General features: G+C 46.9%; 1 protein-coding gene across 1 annotated transcript in view; it reads left to right on the forward strand.

Annotated features, from left to right (window-relative positions):
* The window catches only part of IGF2R (insulin like growth factor 2 receptor), a 99,459-nt gene that overhangs the window by 13,415 nt on the left and 69,560 nt on the right, over positions 1 to 16,484 (forward strand). Inside the window, exons 2-3 of the mRNA XM_077899126.1 lie at positions 5,579 to 5,718; positions 15,016 to 15,137. Of these exons, the coding sequence (XP_077755252.1) occupies positions 5,579 to 5,718; positions 15,016 to 15,137 (262 nt within the window). The remainder of the gene's footprint in view (positions 1 to 5,578; positions 5,719 to 15,015; positions 15,138 to 16,484) is intronic.

The following is a 16,484-nucleotide window of genomic DNA, read 5'->3' on the forward strand; positions in this document are numbered from 1 at the left end:
GATTCCATCATGTTTCTATACTGCTTTATAAACCAATAATTAATTGTAGGCCAGTAATAAAAAGTTTAATAGCTACATGACCATTACCATAACCCCAAGACTCAGGGAGTGTGAGGGAACTAAGGTATATTTCAAAAGTGTGTGGCTTTGTGGCAGTACATGTGAAGAAGAGGAGTGCATGGGGCTGTTTTGTGTTGGAGGGAGGGAACTCAAGTTTTCTAAGATTTTTTTTTTCTCTAGGAAGTTGGGCACATCCTACATTGTATAACTGAATTTTATGTCCTTTACTTTAGACATTAGCAGTTTTAAAAATGAGAGAAACCCATATTCTATTTTGCAAGATATTGCAGTTTTGCAGATATTCAGTGATGACAGTTACGAAAACCTGAGAGGTGTCCCAGGAAGACATTACCCTCAAATAATTTACACATTTTGTCCAGTACCTCTCTGGCTTTTTCTTTGGAATTTTCTTTCTTTAGGACAGACATATCGACCTCGTTCAGAGGAGATGGCCTTGTGTTTCTTCATTAAGCTTTCTGAACTCTAGGCAGTTGTGTTGGCCAGCTGGCTTTGCTTCTTTGTTGCTGCCCGTACATGGGTTTATTCTTGACCAGGATGGGTTCTGCCTGTGGCATTTGCTGGAGCAGTATTGGGAAAGTAGAAATGCCTTCCTGTCTCTGGCTTGGTTGACAGTATGCTACTTGTGTGCCTCCTTCTCGCTGGTAATCTGCCAACACCTTTCAGGATATTATGAAATTTAAACCAAATGAGGTTAAAATGGAACCTCTGTGCCACTGGACAGACACCGACTGACTTTCGGCAGAGGCCGTGGGATTGCAGTCGGGGCCAGACAGTTTTAAGCGTCCTTTAAAGGGAGGACTCAGCCTGTGTGCTCAGTTTTTATGATGAAATTAGTTGTCCATGTTTAGGGCATATTTCAGGCTCAGAATTCACTTTAAAATCAGAGACATCTTAAAGTCATTTGCCTTGTGTGTGACTTCTGCCCCTGCTCCCCGCTGGATCTGCAGGAGTGATGGCAGGGTGTTTCTGAGCTCCTGGTGACACTCTTGGACTCTGGGTTGGGGTATGAAAGGGCCACTCGCTGCCAAGCTAAGTGCTCACTTTGAAGGAGAGTGAATCAGAGATGAGTCCCTTCTCCATGAAGTCCTCAACCAGCTTGGATCCACAAGTGGGGTGAGGGTAGCGCTGGGAAAGGGGGCTGAGGGGATTGATATCCTTTCCTTAGAAACCACTGGGTGAGGGAAGAGAGGTTGCAGAAGGTGGCACCTTTGGCATTTGGCCATTCAAACTGTGCAAGAGGGCAGCAGAAGTGGAAAACGAGGAGAACTTGAGTTCAGAAAGTTACAGTCTCTTGGGCCATGTGGCACGGGGCTGCCTAGATCTTGCACAGGTTCCTTCCCAGCGTTTCCGCAGGTGGATTCGCTCACCCTGGGAATCTCCGCGATGCGGAATCTCTCATTTTAGTTCTGTGGGGTGTTTTGTCAGTTGTGGTGTTGTAATTGAAACTATTTTCTGGGAAGTTAAAAAAAAAAACTTTTAAGAATTAAAAATAAATGAGGCAATTCACGTTGGTGGTTAAGCACTTGCCCTTGGAGCTGAGCTGGACTTGGCACATTTCATAACTGCGTGACGTTGGGCAAGGAGCTTGATATTCTGAGCCTTGGTATCTTTGGCTCCCAGGCTGAGGCGCTCGGAATAGTGGAAGAAGGGTGGGGTGGCTTTGCTGGGAGAGCTGTGCTGTGCTGCCATCCTGGCCCACTGCAGCCTTCTTCCCTAGTGGCCCAGGGCCCGCAGTCATCATTCTGGGAGGGGAGGCCCTGACTGCCCTGTGTGGCTGGGGACACCTAAGGAGATCCAGCATTGTGTGTGGGGCAGTGCTGGTGCTGTGGCATCACAGCTGTGGATCTTGGGGGACTTTCTGGGTCTATGTGTGTATCTAGAAGTGTCAGGTGTGCATTGAAATAAATTTGAATTTTTTTGAGAGTGGGAGGGGGACATTGGCCTACTGCATTTCACACACTGGAAAATGCGGTAGAATGGCAAGGACCTTACTTACCTTTGCTAATTTTCAGAGCCAGGGTTCTCACGCAGATGGTGGTGTGTCCAGAAGAGCAGTTCAACTGGGAATTGGCTTCCTCCTCTGAGGATGTTGGCCGAATTTCACAAGGCTAGTGGGCAGGGCTGATGGATGCTATTTCCCATTGACCAACCACTTCCTTAGGCCTTTGCGGTTCTCCCCATTCCACCTCCTTGTGTCCTGTCATTTCCCTCTGAGGGGCTGGAAGATAGCATAGAGCCACAGTGACCTAGAAGACTTGATACTGCTTTGAGTGTTACAGATTCAAGGAAATGCCTACTGGGCTTTCACACCTGACTTGATGCAGGAGATCTTTGTGTAGCAGATATATTTAAAACACGCACATGAGCACTGTTGTGAGGGTGTGTGTGTGTGTGTGTGTGTGTGTAGAGTACATTTCTACGTGGCTTGCAAATACTTTTTTCCAGAAGTTTGGTAGTATAGATTAGAAACATGCTCTGGCCATTCCTTCATTTTTACGTGAGATGATGAAGGACTCTACACCCAGGTATTTGAGGTTGGGATTGTGAGTGGCATTGAAGGTGCCAGCATGGAGGGTCTATTCTGTGGTAAGTGGTTATATCAACCCCTGGCAGAAAGCCAGCACTCAAATACTTTCATAGGATCCTCTTTACTCCTCATTCCCATAACCACTGATCGTTTTGTTAAGTCTTGACTAAGTATCAAATGCAAATAGAGAAAAGAAAAGAAAATTGAATAGAGCAACATTTTTCTTTCCAGGGACACTGATTAGATAAGACAGTATTCCCCAGTTTCTTTTTTTCATCTCTTTTCTGCTCCTGAAACACACACTCTTTACAGCTACCTTATTTAAATACCACTTCTGCAAAATCAGCAGTGGATTTCTGTTTTAAGAAAAGCATAGCATTTTAGGTCCTGTGTGGATTTCCTAGTTGTTGATTCATTCTAAAATGATACCTCTATGTACCTCTCTCATATACTTAGGATTGGGAAACACTTTCATGATGCCACTATTAAGGTTTTAGATTCAACGTCTAGTATCCCAGAAAAACATAGTCATGGCTCTTGAATAAGAGATTTAGTTAGCTATAATTAATAGAAAAGTTTTACTAGTACTCTGCAAATAAAACCCCTAGCTTAAAATTTTAAAATAAGATCCACAGTGTCTTTGGCCTTCCTTTGTTTCAAGCACAAAATCAAAACTGCCGCTTGAATCTGTGAAGCCCCCAGTGTAGGGTGTAGTCGGCCTTCCTCATCTCCTTGACCTCACCCACCTTGCTCCCCCACACTGCCCTCTTTTTCATCAGGGTGCTAAGTCCCGTCCGTCCCCCCCCCGCCCCCCCCCCCCCCCCCCCCCCCCCCCCGCAGGGCCCAACAGTGGCTAATCTATCTGCTGGAATATGCTTCCCACCATCTCTTCCCCTGAGTTGCTCCTTTTTCGTTGTTCGATTCCCGGGGCACATGCTATCTCAGAAGACTTGCCAGTCTAAAGTAGGTCCTTGCTCATTTCCTAGTACAGGCGATCTTGTTTTTTTGCCGGGAGCGCTCAGCGAAGTATGTGAATTTATGTACCTGCTTATTTTCTGTAGTCCCCTGGAGCACACGCTCCAGGGGGGCAGGGATTTTCTGGTTGGCTTTGATCATCGCTGCACCCCTCAGTGCCCCTGCAGGAAGTACTTAAATATTTGTGAAGCAAATGAATAAAGGTTAGTGAAGGTCAAAGGAAACAGGCCTTTATTGATGACTTTCTCATGCCTGGGAATACTTGGGTTATTTTCTTTTGCCTTTAGCCTTCCTGACTTTAGGAGATAAATCTAAAGGGTTGCTGATAAAGCAGCTGAATTCAAAACTGGTGGTTGCCAGACGGAAGAGGGGTAGGGGGATAGGTGGAGGGGAGTGGGAGGACTCCAGTTCCGGAGTGAAGAATCATGGGGATAAAAGGCCTAGCCTAGGGAGTGTGTGGTCAGTAGCCTTGTAGGCTGGCGGGCAGGGGCTGCACTTGTGAACACAGCCTAAGGAGTAGAGATATTGAATCACTATGTTGCACACTTGGACCTAAGGTAACACTGTGTCAGCTATACTTGAAGAAAGAAAAAGAAAAAAGAAACATAGTTCCGCTGTCACTGCTATGAACCTGGCTTTACCGCAAGGCCTGTACTGCAAGGCCTGCACTGTGCCCAGCACAGCAGCCTGTTTTTCAGGTTTTCCAGTAGTGGCTGTCAGAGCCTTCTAGGGGAGCATCCTGCCACCCTGCCTGAGTGTTTCCGTGTGCTTATGTCTCTATGCTTCCCGGTAAATTCAATCATCCCCCAGCCCTAAGTTCAGGAGAATGCTTGGCTCCTTGCCAGCCAACAACCCTACTTTTGGGGCTCCTCCCTTACTGGGGAGGAGGGGAGGGAGGGGCATGTTGCCGGGTGTTCTGTGCTCTGTGCGGGCCTTTGTCCTGAGGCCCCGTGGAAATGGGGACCTGGGAAGTGCGCTGCTATGCCTGGGAGCCGGAGCCGCCTGGGAGCTGGGAGCCCAGTGCTTTCTAAGTTCTGTCCTCGAGGTGGTATTGCTTTGGGGAGATACACTCCTGCTACACTTGAGTGGTCTCAGAGCTTAGCAACCTCAAGCACCTCCCCTTCACCCCCCACAACTCCTGACTAGGCTGAACCTAAGCAGTTCATATTTAACTTCTCTTCAGGGATGCTATTGAATTGATACAGTATCTTTGCATTTTGCAAAGGAGCTTTTTAGTCAACTTTCCTCATTTCCTGTCTTTAGCTTTGCTGAGGATATGACCCCTATTTTACAAAACAGACAAAACATTCTCCCCAGGAAGAGTGGAGGATTGAGAATAATTGTTTTGACAGAACTGACAAACCATTATTTTGTCCCAAGTATGCAGATCGACTCCTTAACAATTACTCAGTATTTACTTTGCGGAGAGTGAGTTTTAATGCATGTTAAATGCTTGATAGAGTGGATCAAACTAAAGTAAATTTTGTCTGATTTTGAATCAGATAGTGGATCCATTGCACAAGTCTGTCTTGTCAGCTTGGGTCTCAACTGTGGCCGTAAAAGGTAAAACCAGAAGAGAACTATCTTTCATGCTGTAACTAGTTTTTATATAACATAAAGTTAAAAACGGTCCTTTGGTTTTTCAGCATTCCAATGTGATTGGAAAGGTTACTATCTTATATTCAACATGATTCTTGAGTAGTTACTTATGTGAGTTGATATTCTTAAATTAATGGTAGAATTTTTAAGTATTTTGATGATGGTCAGTCTTGTGGCAGCTCAGGGTGGATGGAACCAGAGCGAGGCGGTATTTAGTGGTTTCTGCCCTGGCTTCTGTTCAACGTAACATAGTTTGCGTTTAGATTTTTTGGCGAATGGAAGTATGTCTTCTAGGTTGTGGTAGTCCTGGAGTAAATGGCTTGCATGTGAAACTAGGGAGAAGTTTAATTATTGGCAGATCAGTGACAGTGACAAATTGTTTTTCTTCCTTTCTAGTTATACATGGGAAGCTGTTGATACCAAAAATAACATGCTTTATAAGATCAACATCTGTGGAAACATGAATATTGACCAGTGTGGATTGTCAAGTGCTGTTTGTATGTACGACGTGAAGACAAACAGCTATTATTCCGTGGGTAAGTACAACTACCCTTAAATCACTGAATGTACAAGATCCCAATTTTTCAAAAATGACTCTAGCTATCTATATGCAGGCTTATATATTGCTTATAATATATACATTTCATGTTTTATGATGGTTACAAGTGGTAACAATTTAAATGTGTGCAACATGAGATTAAATTAGATTACTTCCATCTAGTGGAATAGTAATCATGAAAAATCATGAAGAATTATGCAACTTTCTATTCATTAGTATGGAAGGATGTTTCCTGGATGACTCTTCTTGCCCTCTCATGTTTTTCTTGAACCCAGTCTTTACCTTTCTCCCTCCTTCACACTCATTTCTTCCGGTGCTCAGTCCCTCTTCACCCCCTCCTACGATTCTGCTTTCTTCTGTGCTTGAGTCTCAGGCTGTCAGTATTTACATGGGATCAAAGATGGTCATTGGTTTTAAGCTTACCTTAAAAATTTAATGGTCCTAAGGACTGCCAATCCCAGAGGAAAAAAAGTGCAAATTTTCCTTTCATTTCATTTCCCCAGATGCCCTCTTTTTGGGTTAGGATCCCTTTCTTCTGGTGAGGATGATGGGTTCAAGTTGGCCAACAGCGGCAGGCCTACTGAGTTATGTGGAGCAGGCAAGGGGGAGATGCGTAAAGGATGGAGGCGGAGGGCAGACCTAAAAGCAGTGGGTATTTCCCTGGGTTTGGTGGCATGAATGTCTGTGGTGACCTTTGACCAGAGCAATTTGAACAGTAAGATGTGATGGTGAAGGATAGTCATGAAGTGGAGATGTGTGTGGTAGCTGGTAGAGGCTCCTGGGCAGGTTTTTGGAGTTTGGGAGGGTTGCTTTGCTGTGGTAGTTCTGTCTGTCATTTTGAATGAAAATTCCTAAACACGGCTAAAAAGGATTTTGAGGAAGTATCGTTTAGAGGGTTAAGAGTAAGGTCTGCGTGACAAGTGACTTCTCTTGGCTCCCCTCTCTCCCAACAAGGGCATTGTCTAGACTAGAAACAGTGGTAAAAAGGAGTTGAGGCTCAGGACAGAGATCTGAGAAAGCACCAGGTTTTTCTGAACTCTTGGGTGAGACAAATTTCATTTTGTGTTCTGCTTAAAAACGTGCAAATGAGGTGGCCAACTTCCTGCTGTAGGACACAAGTGGGCCTGTTGGTCATTGTTCCTCAGATTTTCAGAGAGAGAAAAGGTAGTCTTCCTCTTGACTTGATTCTAATATTTGACTACAGTATTTCTGGCTGATGAAAGTACAGTGTAACAGATGGACACTGGATGCAGATAAGTCACTAGGAGGATGATTTGTGAAGTTGGTGTGGCTGGACAGAATTTGTGAATAACCAAGTTGGGGTGGCTTTGAAAGCCAGGCAGGAGAATTGATATTTTCTGAGATGTAGGTAGTGGATCCATCATAGTTTCTTTGTGACAGTAATGGGGGAGGTAATCTGGCAAAATTTTTTTTTTTTTTTTTTTTTTTTTAAGAAAGCTGGGTAGAATGGAATAGGAAAGGCTGGTTAAAGGGAAGAGGCCGAAGGTAACTAGAGGAGTTAAAAAGCTAAGTTACAGGTTGATGTCACCTAGCAGTTTCTAGGCTCATTTTACTTACACTTTTCCCAGAGTTTCACACTCCCGAAGGGAGAGAATGGTGTGCTAGGTGGTGGCTACTTCCCTCATTGACCCACTTCTTCAGCTCAAGAGAGCAAACTCTCGTTTAGAATGAATGCGAATGACCTTCCAGTAAGACAATCTTGAGTCAGATCTAATTTTGCTAGTTTGTGTTGTATAATAGAAATAATGGAATTTGTTATTATAAATTTGGTTTCATAACTAAATAATAACTAATTTTTTTGTGCATTTATGTGCCAGCCATATTTTTAAGTAAAATATCTTATTTAGCTCATTCACCAACTTCTTGAAGTACATGACTTCATTTTCTCCTGTTTTTATAAATGGAGAAACTGAAGCACAAAATGGATACAGAAGCTGGTTAGAGGTTGCACGATTATGGATTCGAATGTTGACAGGTGGACTCCAGAGCCTGGGTACTTATTCTAGGCTGGAGTCATAGGGTCATGTTGGACAGTTGCAGAGCTAAAATGGGAACCCTGATGGGAAATCTGAACTCCTGGCTGTGAGAGGACAACTGAGAACCTAACTTCTTATGTATGAACTTGCTAGAAAGAAAACAATGTGAATTTTGAAAACAGCCACAAAAATTGGAGCTCTCAATAGGTCAGAGGAGTGGAAAAGCTATATAGCTGTAGTAGATTAAAATACATATGAAAACTTAATGTATAACCAAAAGTTGGGGTGCAGTTTCGCTATTTATCTGCTACAACAGCTTTAGACCTCTCCTTCATACCCTATAACAGAAATTTCATATCAGTTAAGATTAAAAGTAAAATGACAATAGAACATTGGGAAGAAACCTAGCAAAACAGAAATATAATCTAGGGGAGGTAGGAGCTTCTCTTAGTAAATGATAACGGAGACAGACAACCCGAGGAAAAATGGCAAAGTCTGAAGATAGGCAGTTAGTTCACAAAAGAAGAAATCCCATATGGTCAATACAACTTCATTAGTAAGCCAGGTGTAAATGCAAATCAAAGCAATAATGAAATCTCATTTTTCTTCTATCAAATTGACAGAAGTTTAAATGGTTGAATCAGAGAGTGTTGGCACAGAGCCTAGAAAGGGCACATGCCTGTATTGCTACAGGAGGATGGTTGTCTGTAACTCTTTTGGGAAGATCATTGTTGATAGGAGTTTTATGGTGCCCACAAAGGCTGTTTTTGTTCTTAGAAATGAATATTAAGGCCTCAACTTTGGTTTAAACAATACTACATTATTTTTAATTAAAAAAAATCATGTGTTCTTCCTTAGGCAAATTATATTGTTACAAATATCAGTCTAGCAGAGTTTAGCAATCATTTTATGGGACCTGTGAACAACATTTGGTTCTTTTTACTACCTAGTGGAGCCGTCTTCACCACAGTTTAAGATGGTTTTTACATTTGACCTATATGATTTCCTTTTAAAGTGCTTCATATGTCTGATCTGACCATGAGACCTTAAGTACTACTAATAATTATTATAAATTTAATAGTTTAAACATAAATATAATAAGCCTGAAATTCTCTTAGATGTTCTAAATACTATGTCACAAGTTTCAATCAATTGCTCAGTTATAACCTGTGGATTGATTGCAGTCCTAACACTGAACATTGCCATTATGTAAAAATACCGAATATATTCACTTTCCTCCTGACATCCCAAATGTTAATTCTTTGGTCTTAACGTCATTAATCTTTCTGAGGGTTAAAAGCTGTAGATCTACTTCAGGAAGCCTGTTACCTGCCCACAGAACTGAGGTAACATACACGTCAGGAAAGACTGGTCATTGTGGTTACTTACCGCCAAAGCCTGGGGTTCTGATCGGCTTCTTGTCGGTGACCTGGATAGGACACAGAGGATCCCGTTGTAGTTGCTGCATCAGGTGACTTCATTTACTGTACAGAGGCTGGCCCCTGACTTTAGATGACATTGTTATTTGTTGATTCTTGTATGTGGTCAGACAAATCTAGAACAGCCATTCCAGGTTGTTCACGGGGTTCAGTTTTGCATCTCTGACTCTTAAGATGTGAACATCTCTTTTCCTTTCAAGCCGTGTATTCTTTCCTTTTCTTAAAACCATGTAATTCTTTTGGTTATTTAAGATGATAATCTGGTTGAGACTTAGATATAATTTATGTCTCTCCTGATAGTCTGGCAATAGCTGTTAAATTTTAAAGCCTCTATTCCCATAACCTACTTTTGTAAGTCTTACCAGTAGAGGAATTAGCACTGTACACAGATTTTGATACACGGTAGTTTTTTTGGTAGCATTGGTAACTGTGGCAGATATGCTGGCACCACCTAACTACTGGAAGGGTTCCATAAACTGTAGTATATTGTATTCTGATTCACTTGGTTAAGTCACATCTTAAAAGATACATGTATAAATTATATTTTGAAACAGACAACATTTAATCATTTATTTATTTATAACAAATACTTGAATGACTCACTCAGCACTAAAACAGACAAAAATCCCTTTTCTTGTGGATCTTACATACTAATAGTGTTGTGGGGGACAGACCGAAATAGTGACTAGATAGTGCGCTAGAATGTGACAAGTGCTGTAAAAAAGAAAAGGAAGGAAAATCAGGAGTGCTGGAGGTCTCAGGAGTGTGTGTTCAAGAATATTAAAGGGGGTAAGTATCGCTGAGAAAGTGACATTTAAGCAAAGACTTGGAGTGGAGGGAGTGAGTCAGGTAGCTCTGGGGGGAGCAGCCAGTGCAGGGGACAAGGGGCAGTATTTGAGTGGGGAGGGTAATTGGTGGTAGCAAGAATAGAAATCTCTCTCTCTCTCTCTCTCTCTTTTTTTTTTAAAGTGTTAATATAAAGAGGAGCAGAAAAATGAGGCAGCAGCTGGAGGGAAAAATTGGGTGGAGAGGATTCTTTTCTTCATTTGGTGAAAGAACACGTGAATAGTACACGTTGAAGGACACGACACAATAAAGAAAGGGAAGTGGGGAAGAGGGAAGTCTTGCTGGAGCACATTGGTGACTAGCACGGGGAGGGCTGCCTGCCTGCCTGACAGGCTCTGAGCGATGTGTTGGGGAGGCCCGGTGGCCGCACGGTGGGCCCTGAGGCTGCCTGCGAAGTCGGGATCGCCAGGGCTTGCAGCCTCAGCGAGGCCGAGTTGCGAGCTCGGCTGGGCTCGGCCGGGGACGCCGAGGGTTGCAGGCGAGGCCTGGTAGGCCTGGAGCGTGGCCTGGTCTGGCGGGCTCTGGTGAGTGCGGCCTGGCGCGCAGGGTCTGCAGGACCCGGCGCGGCCTGGCCTGTGGAGCGTGGCCGGGTCTGGCGGGTACGGGCGAGCGCGCCCTGGCGGGCCTGGCGCGCAGGGTCTGCAGGACCCGGCGCGGCCTGGCCTGTGGAGCGTGGCCGGGTCTGGCGGGTACGGGCGAGTGTGGCCTGGCGGGCCCCCTGGCGCGCAGGGTCGGGAGGACCGGGCGCGGCCTGGCCTGTGGAGCGTGGCCGGGTCTGGCGGGTCCGGGTGAGTGCAGCCTGGTCTGGCGGGCCCGGGTGAGTGCGGCCTGGAGGGCCCGGCCTGGAGAGCGCTGTCTGGCGGGCCCAGCGCGCGGTCTGGTGGACCCGGCGGCGCGGTCTGGCGGACCTGGCCTGGAGACCGAGGTCTGGCAGACTCGCCACGGCCTGGCGGGCCCGGCAAGCGCGGTTTGGTCTGGCGGGCCCAGGCGAGCGCGGCCTGGTCTGGCGGGCCCGGCCGGGAGCCCGCGGTCCGGCGGGCCCGGCGCGCGCAGCCTGGTCTGGAGGACCCGGCCTGGCGAGCGCGGCCTGGAGGACCCGGCGCGGTCTAGTCTGGTGGGGCCTCGCCAACGCGGTCTGGTCTGGTGGGCCCGGGCGAGCTCGGCCGGGTCGGGCGGACCTGGCCTGGAGAGCGCGGTCTGGAGGACCCGGCGCGGTCTGGCGGGCCCTGGTGAGCGTGGCCTGGCGGGCCTGGTACGCAGGGTCTGTAGGACCCGGCGCGGCCTGGCCTGGAGAGCGCGGCCTGGTCTGGCGGACCCGGCCTGGAGAGCGCCGTCTGGTGGGCCTGGCGCGCGCGGCCGGGTTTGCAGGACCCGGCCTGGAGACCGGGGTCTGGAGGACCTGGCGCGCGCGGCCCGGCGCGGCCCGGAGGACCCGGCGCGATCTGGCGGGCCCGGCGAGCGCGGCCTGGTCTGGCGGGCCCAGCGAGCGCGGCCTGGTCTGGCGGACCCGGCTTGGAGAGCGCGGTCTGGAGGACCCGGCGCGCGCGGTCTGGCGGGCCTGGCGCGGTCGGGCGGGCCCGGCGCGGTCGGGCGGCCCCGGCCTGGGGAGCGCGGTCTGGAGGACCCGGCGCGGCCTGGCGGGCCTGGCGGGCCTGGCGGGCCTGGCGGGCCTGGCGGGCCTGGGCGAGCGCGGCCTGGTCTGGCGGGCCCGGCCGGGAGCCCGCGGTGCGGCGGGCCCGGCGCGCGCAGCCTGGTCTGGAGGACCCGGCCTGGCGAGCGCGGCCTGGAGGACCCTGCGCGGTCTGGTCTGCTGGGGCCCCGCCAGTGCGGCCTGGTCTGGCGGGCCCGGCCTGGAGAGCGTGGTCTGGCGGGCCCGGCGCGCGGTCTGGAGGACCCGGCGCGGTCTGGCGGGCCCGGCGAGCGCGGCCCAGCCCATTTGGCGCCGTCCTCGGGAGCTGGCCGTGGGCCTGGCGTGCTGGCCGCGGCCCCGCAGTCCTCGCCCGGCTCTCGCCCGGGGAGGACGGCCAGGCTGGCCGGTTGCCGCGTTGTCTGCCGCGGTTCGCTGCGGCCTCTCCCCGAGTGCCGGGGTCGGCAGCCGGTCCCGGCCACCGGGCGGAGCGGGCCGAGGAAGACGGCGAGGCGGACGGGCGGGTGCGGTGCAGATGCGGGCCGGCGCCTAGGGATGCCGGTGCCCCGTGCCGCGGCGGCGGAGGTTGGCTGGATCCCGCCCAGCCCGAGGCCCGGGCCCTCCGCGGTTCCTTTTCGGGGCGGGGCGGGCCCAGCTGTTACGAGGAGCCCCGGGAGCTCTGGGCGCGGGGCCGGAGGGGCCGCCGCGTGGGGGGCGGGAGGCGTGGGGGAGGGTCTTCCCGGCGGGGGGCGCGGCCTGTGGGCGCCCCCTTGTGGCCGCGGCGCGCGCCGCCTCCTGCCGTCTCCTGGAGCGCCGCGCTGCGGGGGCGCGTGGAAGCCCCGCCCCGGCCCCGCCCCCGCCCGGCCCCGCCCCGCCCCCGGCCCGCCCTCTGTGGGCGGGGCTACGGCGCCGCTGTCCGCGGGGCGCTGTCCGCGGGGCGCTGTCCTCGGTCCCGGAGACTGCGGGGCGCTGTCCTCGGTCCCGGCCGACGAGAGGGATTTTCGGAGAGATGTCGGGAGCTTTAGGGAGAGCGGTTCGGGCAGACCTTCGCGCAGTGGCGGGCGGGCAGTCGGGAAGGACCAGTGGACTGTGAGCCTGGTGCTGCGGGGGCAGCTCTGAAGCCCGTTACCCCTCTCCACGGGTCTGGTTTTGACCCCTCCTCCTCCTCTTCTTTCTTTCTTGGAAAAAAAAAAAAAAAGATCTCAGGTGTTTGTGTCGAATTGGACCATTGTATCGGTTCGTGATACAGTCACAACTAATCCGTGGGCTGACCTTTTTCTGTTTTCTCCACTAGCTGTTTTGGACGACGTAACGAGCCCCATCCCTAATACAATCTAGTGATCCGAGAATAGCCAGTGTCTGCGTGTTTCCCCCATCCTTAGCCTGTATTTAAAATTTTCTTCCCTTTCTCCGTCTTTGTCTCTTTCTCAAAAGTCTGCGTGTGTGTGATTTTTTTTTATCTTCATAGAAAATGTATGCACATGCTATGTGTGATTTTCTGAGACTTAAAGTGGTTAACAGCGATATCATGTTGCTAAAGATCCACCACCTTGTTACCTTTCACTGGGGTTTGCTCCTGTGAACTCTTACATAATGTTGTGTTGGCTCTCCCAAGGTAGGTTATCCACCCTTCTACTGATGGGCACTTGAGTTGTTTCCAGGTTTTTGCTCATGCTTCATGTGTTTCTTATTTTTTACATTTATGATTTTTGTATGTAAGACCATATATATGTGTACATTTATAAAATCGTGTATATGTGTGTATGTATACATATTACATATATGGATGTGCACATATATATGGTTTTCTTTTGTGTGGATACCTGAGAGTTGAATATGTAGCTCACGAGGTACATGAAAGTTCAATTTTAGGACCTAATGCCATGCTGAAGCAACAAAGGAGACCTAGACCATTTTTCCTCCAACACTTGGTATTTAACCTGTGTCCGTGGAATGGTTGTAATTGGTATGTCATGTGGTCCCGGTATGCAATTCCTTGATTACCAGTAGTGTTGAACATCTATCACTTCATATACTTACTGACATCTCTTTCTTCCCTTTGATGGCATCTTATCCATTTTATATTGAGTTATCTATTGCATGTGACTATTCTATCTCGCTAGAAGCCTTAGAATTTTCTCTTTGGCTTTGATATTAAAATTCACCGAGACATGACTAGTTGGTGGGTTTTCCCTTACCTCTTCATTTTTGTGTGTGTGTGTGTTCTTTCAGTTCAGAGATCATTTTGTTTCACTTTCTAGTAATATAAAAAAGTTTTTAATTATTCTTTTGTGTGTAAGTGTCTATATTCTTGGTGCCAGTTCTTTGCCAGCTCTGTGTATCTCCCAGTTTACAATTAGTTTTTGTTTTCCTTAAGCTATATTTTTAAAGAATGTAAACTTTTAGATTTAGGAAGTCAAATATACTGATAATTTTGGAGTTAATGGTTTTTGAGTCTTAAATATTTTTTCTACATTAAGGTATGAAAGATACACTATTTTCTAAAATTTCTAAAGTTTGATTTTTATGTCTTTAATTGTTTTAGAGTTGATTTTCACATATAGTGATAGGTAGGGACGGATCCAATTTTTATCTCTTTTTCATATAGGTTGTCATTTTGTTGTCAGCTCCTTTTATTGAGTAGTCTCATTTTTGCCCTCTGATCTGTTACTGTCATATAGTAAGATTTGATTCACACATTATATCTCTGTGCTCCTGTTCTAATCTGCTTTCAGTTTATCTGTTCCTATACCAACGATCACTATATTGATGTGATGTAGACATATTATACTTTTGTTACCTACGGTGACATACCAGGCAAATGAGATGTAATCACCCTAGTGCCATTCTTAAGAATTTTGATTTTATAGCCTGTATGATGGGAAGTTATTGAACTTCAGCAGTTGAGTTAAATATTTCTGATTTGTGTTTTCAAAGGTCACATTGGTTGAGGTATAGATTGGGTTGGGGGGTGATGGTGAGGGACAAGAGTGGAGCCAAGGGGGCTGATCCTACGCTATCACCAGAGTATAGATGAGAGGTAATAGTGGTTTTAGTAGTAGCAGTAGTAGAGGTGGAGAGATGTGGATGGATTTGACATGGAGGTAAAACCATTAGAACTTTCTGATTTATTGAATGTGGTAGATGAGAGAAAGATAAGACTCACATGTAATGTATTTGGAGCTTGAAAAGCAACTGGGTGGATGGAGATGTTGTTCATCAGATGAGAATTCTGGGGAAGGGACAGTTTGTAAGCTTATAAGCTTTAGATGAATTATGTACCACTTTTAATTTGCTTATGCTTGGAGATGGCTTTATGGTTATGAATGTTTTATCACTGGTTCATGCTTTTCTTTTCCAAATAGGTGATTTTTCTTCAAAAACTGCAACCAGATCCCTGCTGGAATTCAGCACAACACAGAGTTGTAAGCAAAACCCAAGTCACAAAATCCAAAGTAGCATCACCTTCTTATGTGGGAAAACCTTGGTGAGTCCACAGCAAGTACTTTATATAATGTTCCTTTTGTTAAAAATGTTTGCCTGTTAGGCATTCTTGCTATAGTGTTTTTCCAGGAAGAATAAGTGAGCAAAGTTAAAAACACAAACAGAACCATCAAACCAGCAACCAAAACACCATCACCATTACGAACCAATATGTAAACAAACCCTACCCCATAGTTACAACTTTTAAGTGAAACTTGACCTACATCCTGTATAAAACTACAATTCAAGGTGATTAGTGTGTTTAAATTCAAAACACTGTTGAGTGTTTACATTGTAGGCCTAATTTTTTTTCTTTTTTTTCCCCCCTAATTTTTTTTCTTTCTAAAACTTCTTTTCTTAGCGTTTTTATCTTGGTAGTTTTTAGGGCAATGCATTTATTATTTTTTTTTTTAAATTGTTTTTGTTTCCTCGTTTATATTAAATTGGAGAGACCAACATCTATCTAGGAGAAGTCTTGGCCAGTAGGTAATGGCCCCTAATCATACCTTTTTTGAGTGCAACAGCTTTGGACCAGTTGCAAGAGGGCATCATTACTTAAAGCATGTTGTTTGTTCTTACTCTTCCATATTGCATGTGAGTTGTTGGTTTTAATCTCTGGTATTTAGAAAGGGACTTTCAGTAAATAATTGCTAGCTTTTAGGAGAAGCAATTTACATACAGATCCTGTGAATGTTCTCTAATCAGAGTAAGAACCCAAGTGTTTAGAAAAATAAGGTTGAGTGAGCTCATGTGGGCTACCAGATTGCTTTAAAGTATCTTTTTAGAATTTGGTGCTGTGACTGTGGCATCTTCAGGCCCATTCTGTCTCCTCTGAAGAACTTTAAAAATAGAACTTAAAATTGTTAATTTTGGACCAGCCTGTCAGATACACTCTTGTCTATGTTGAAACCTTAGAAAATGATCTGTTTGTAGTGGTATGAAATATGGAGGTCTGTGTTACAGAGTAAGCTAGCTGCTGCTTTAATTTTAACTGATTTCCTTCAAGAATTCTGTATTCATCATACAAGAGCCAGAATTGCGAAGAACCCCCTAGATTTGCACACGGGAGTGTGGAGGTAAATTCAGTGTCACGTATCAATCACCCGGCAGCGCTGTGGTTGACCATTTTGGAGTCGACCCGGGTTGCAGTCTGTGTGGAGGGGCTTCCCTTGAGTGTGGGGGTGTCTAAAGCGAGGCTGGTGTGTGAACTCGGTCGGGTCCAGATGGGCCTCCGTCCTCAGCTTACAGGAAGTATGAGGTCACATTTTCTGGCTTTGATTTTGTTGGCATTTGGTTAAGAGAACATTTGGAGTTTGAGAGTGGAAGGGCTCCGAGGATTGCATCCCATGAG

Source organism: Canis aureus, chromosome 1, assembly GCF_053574225.1.
Source record: "Canis aureus isolate CA01 chromosome 1, VMU_Caureus_v.1.0, whole genome shotgun sequence".
NCBI classification, from domain to species: Eukaryota; Metazoa; Chordata; class Mammalia; order Carnivora; family Canidae; genus Canis; species Canis aureus.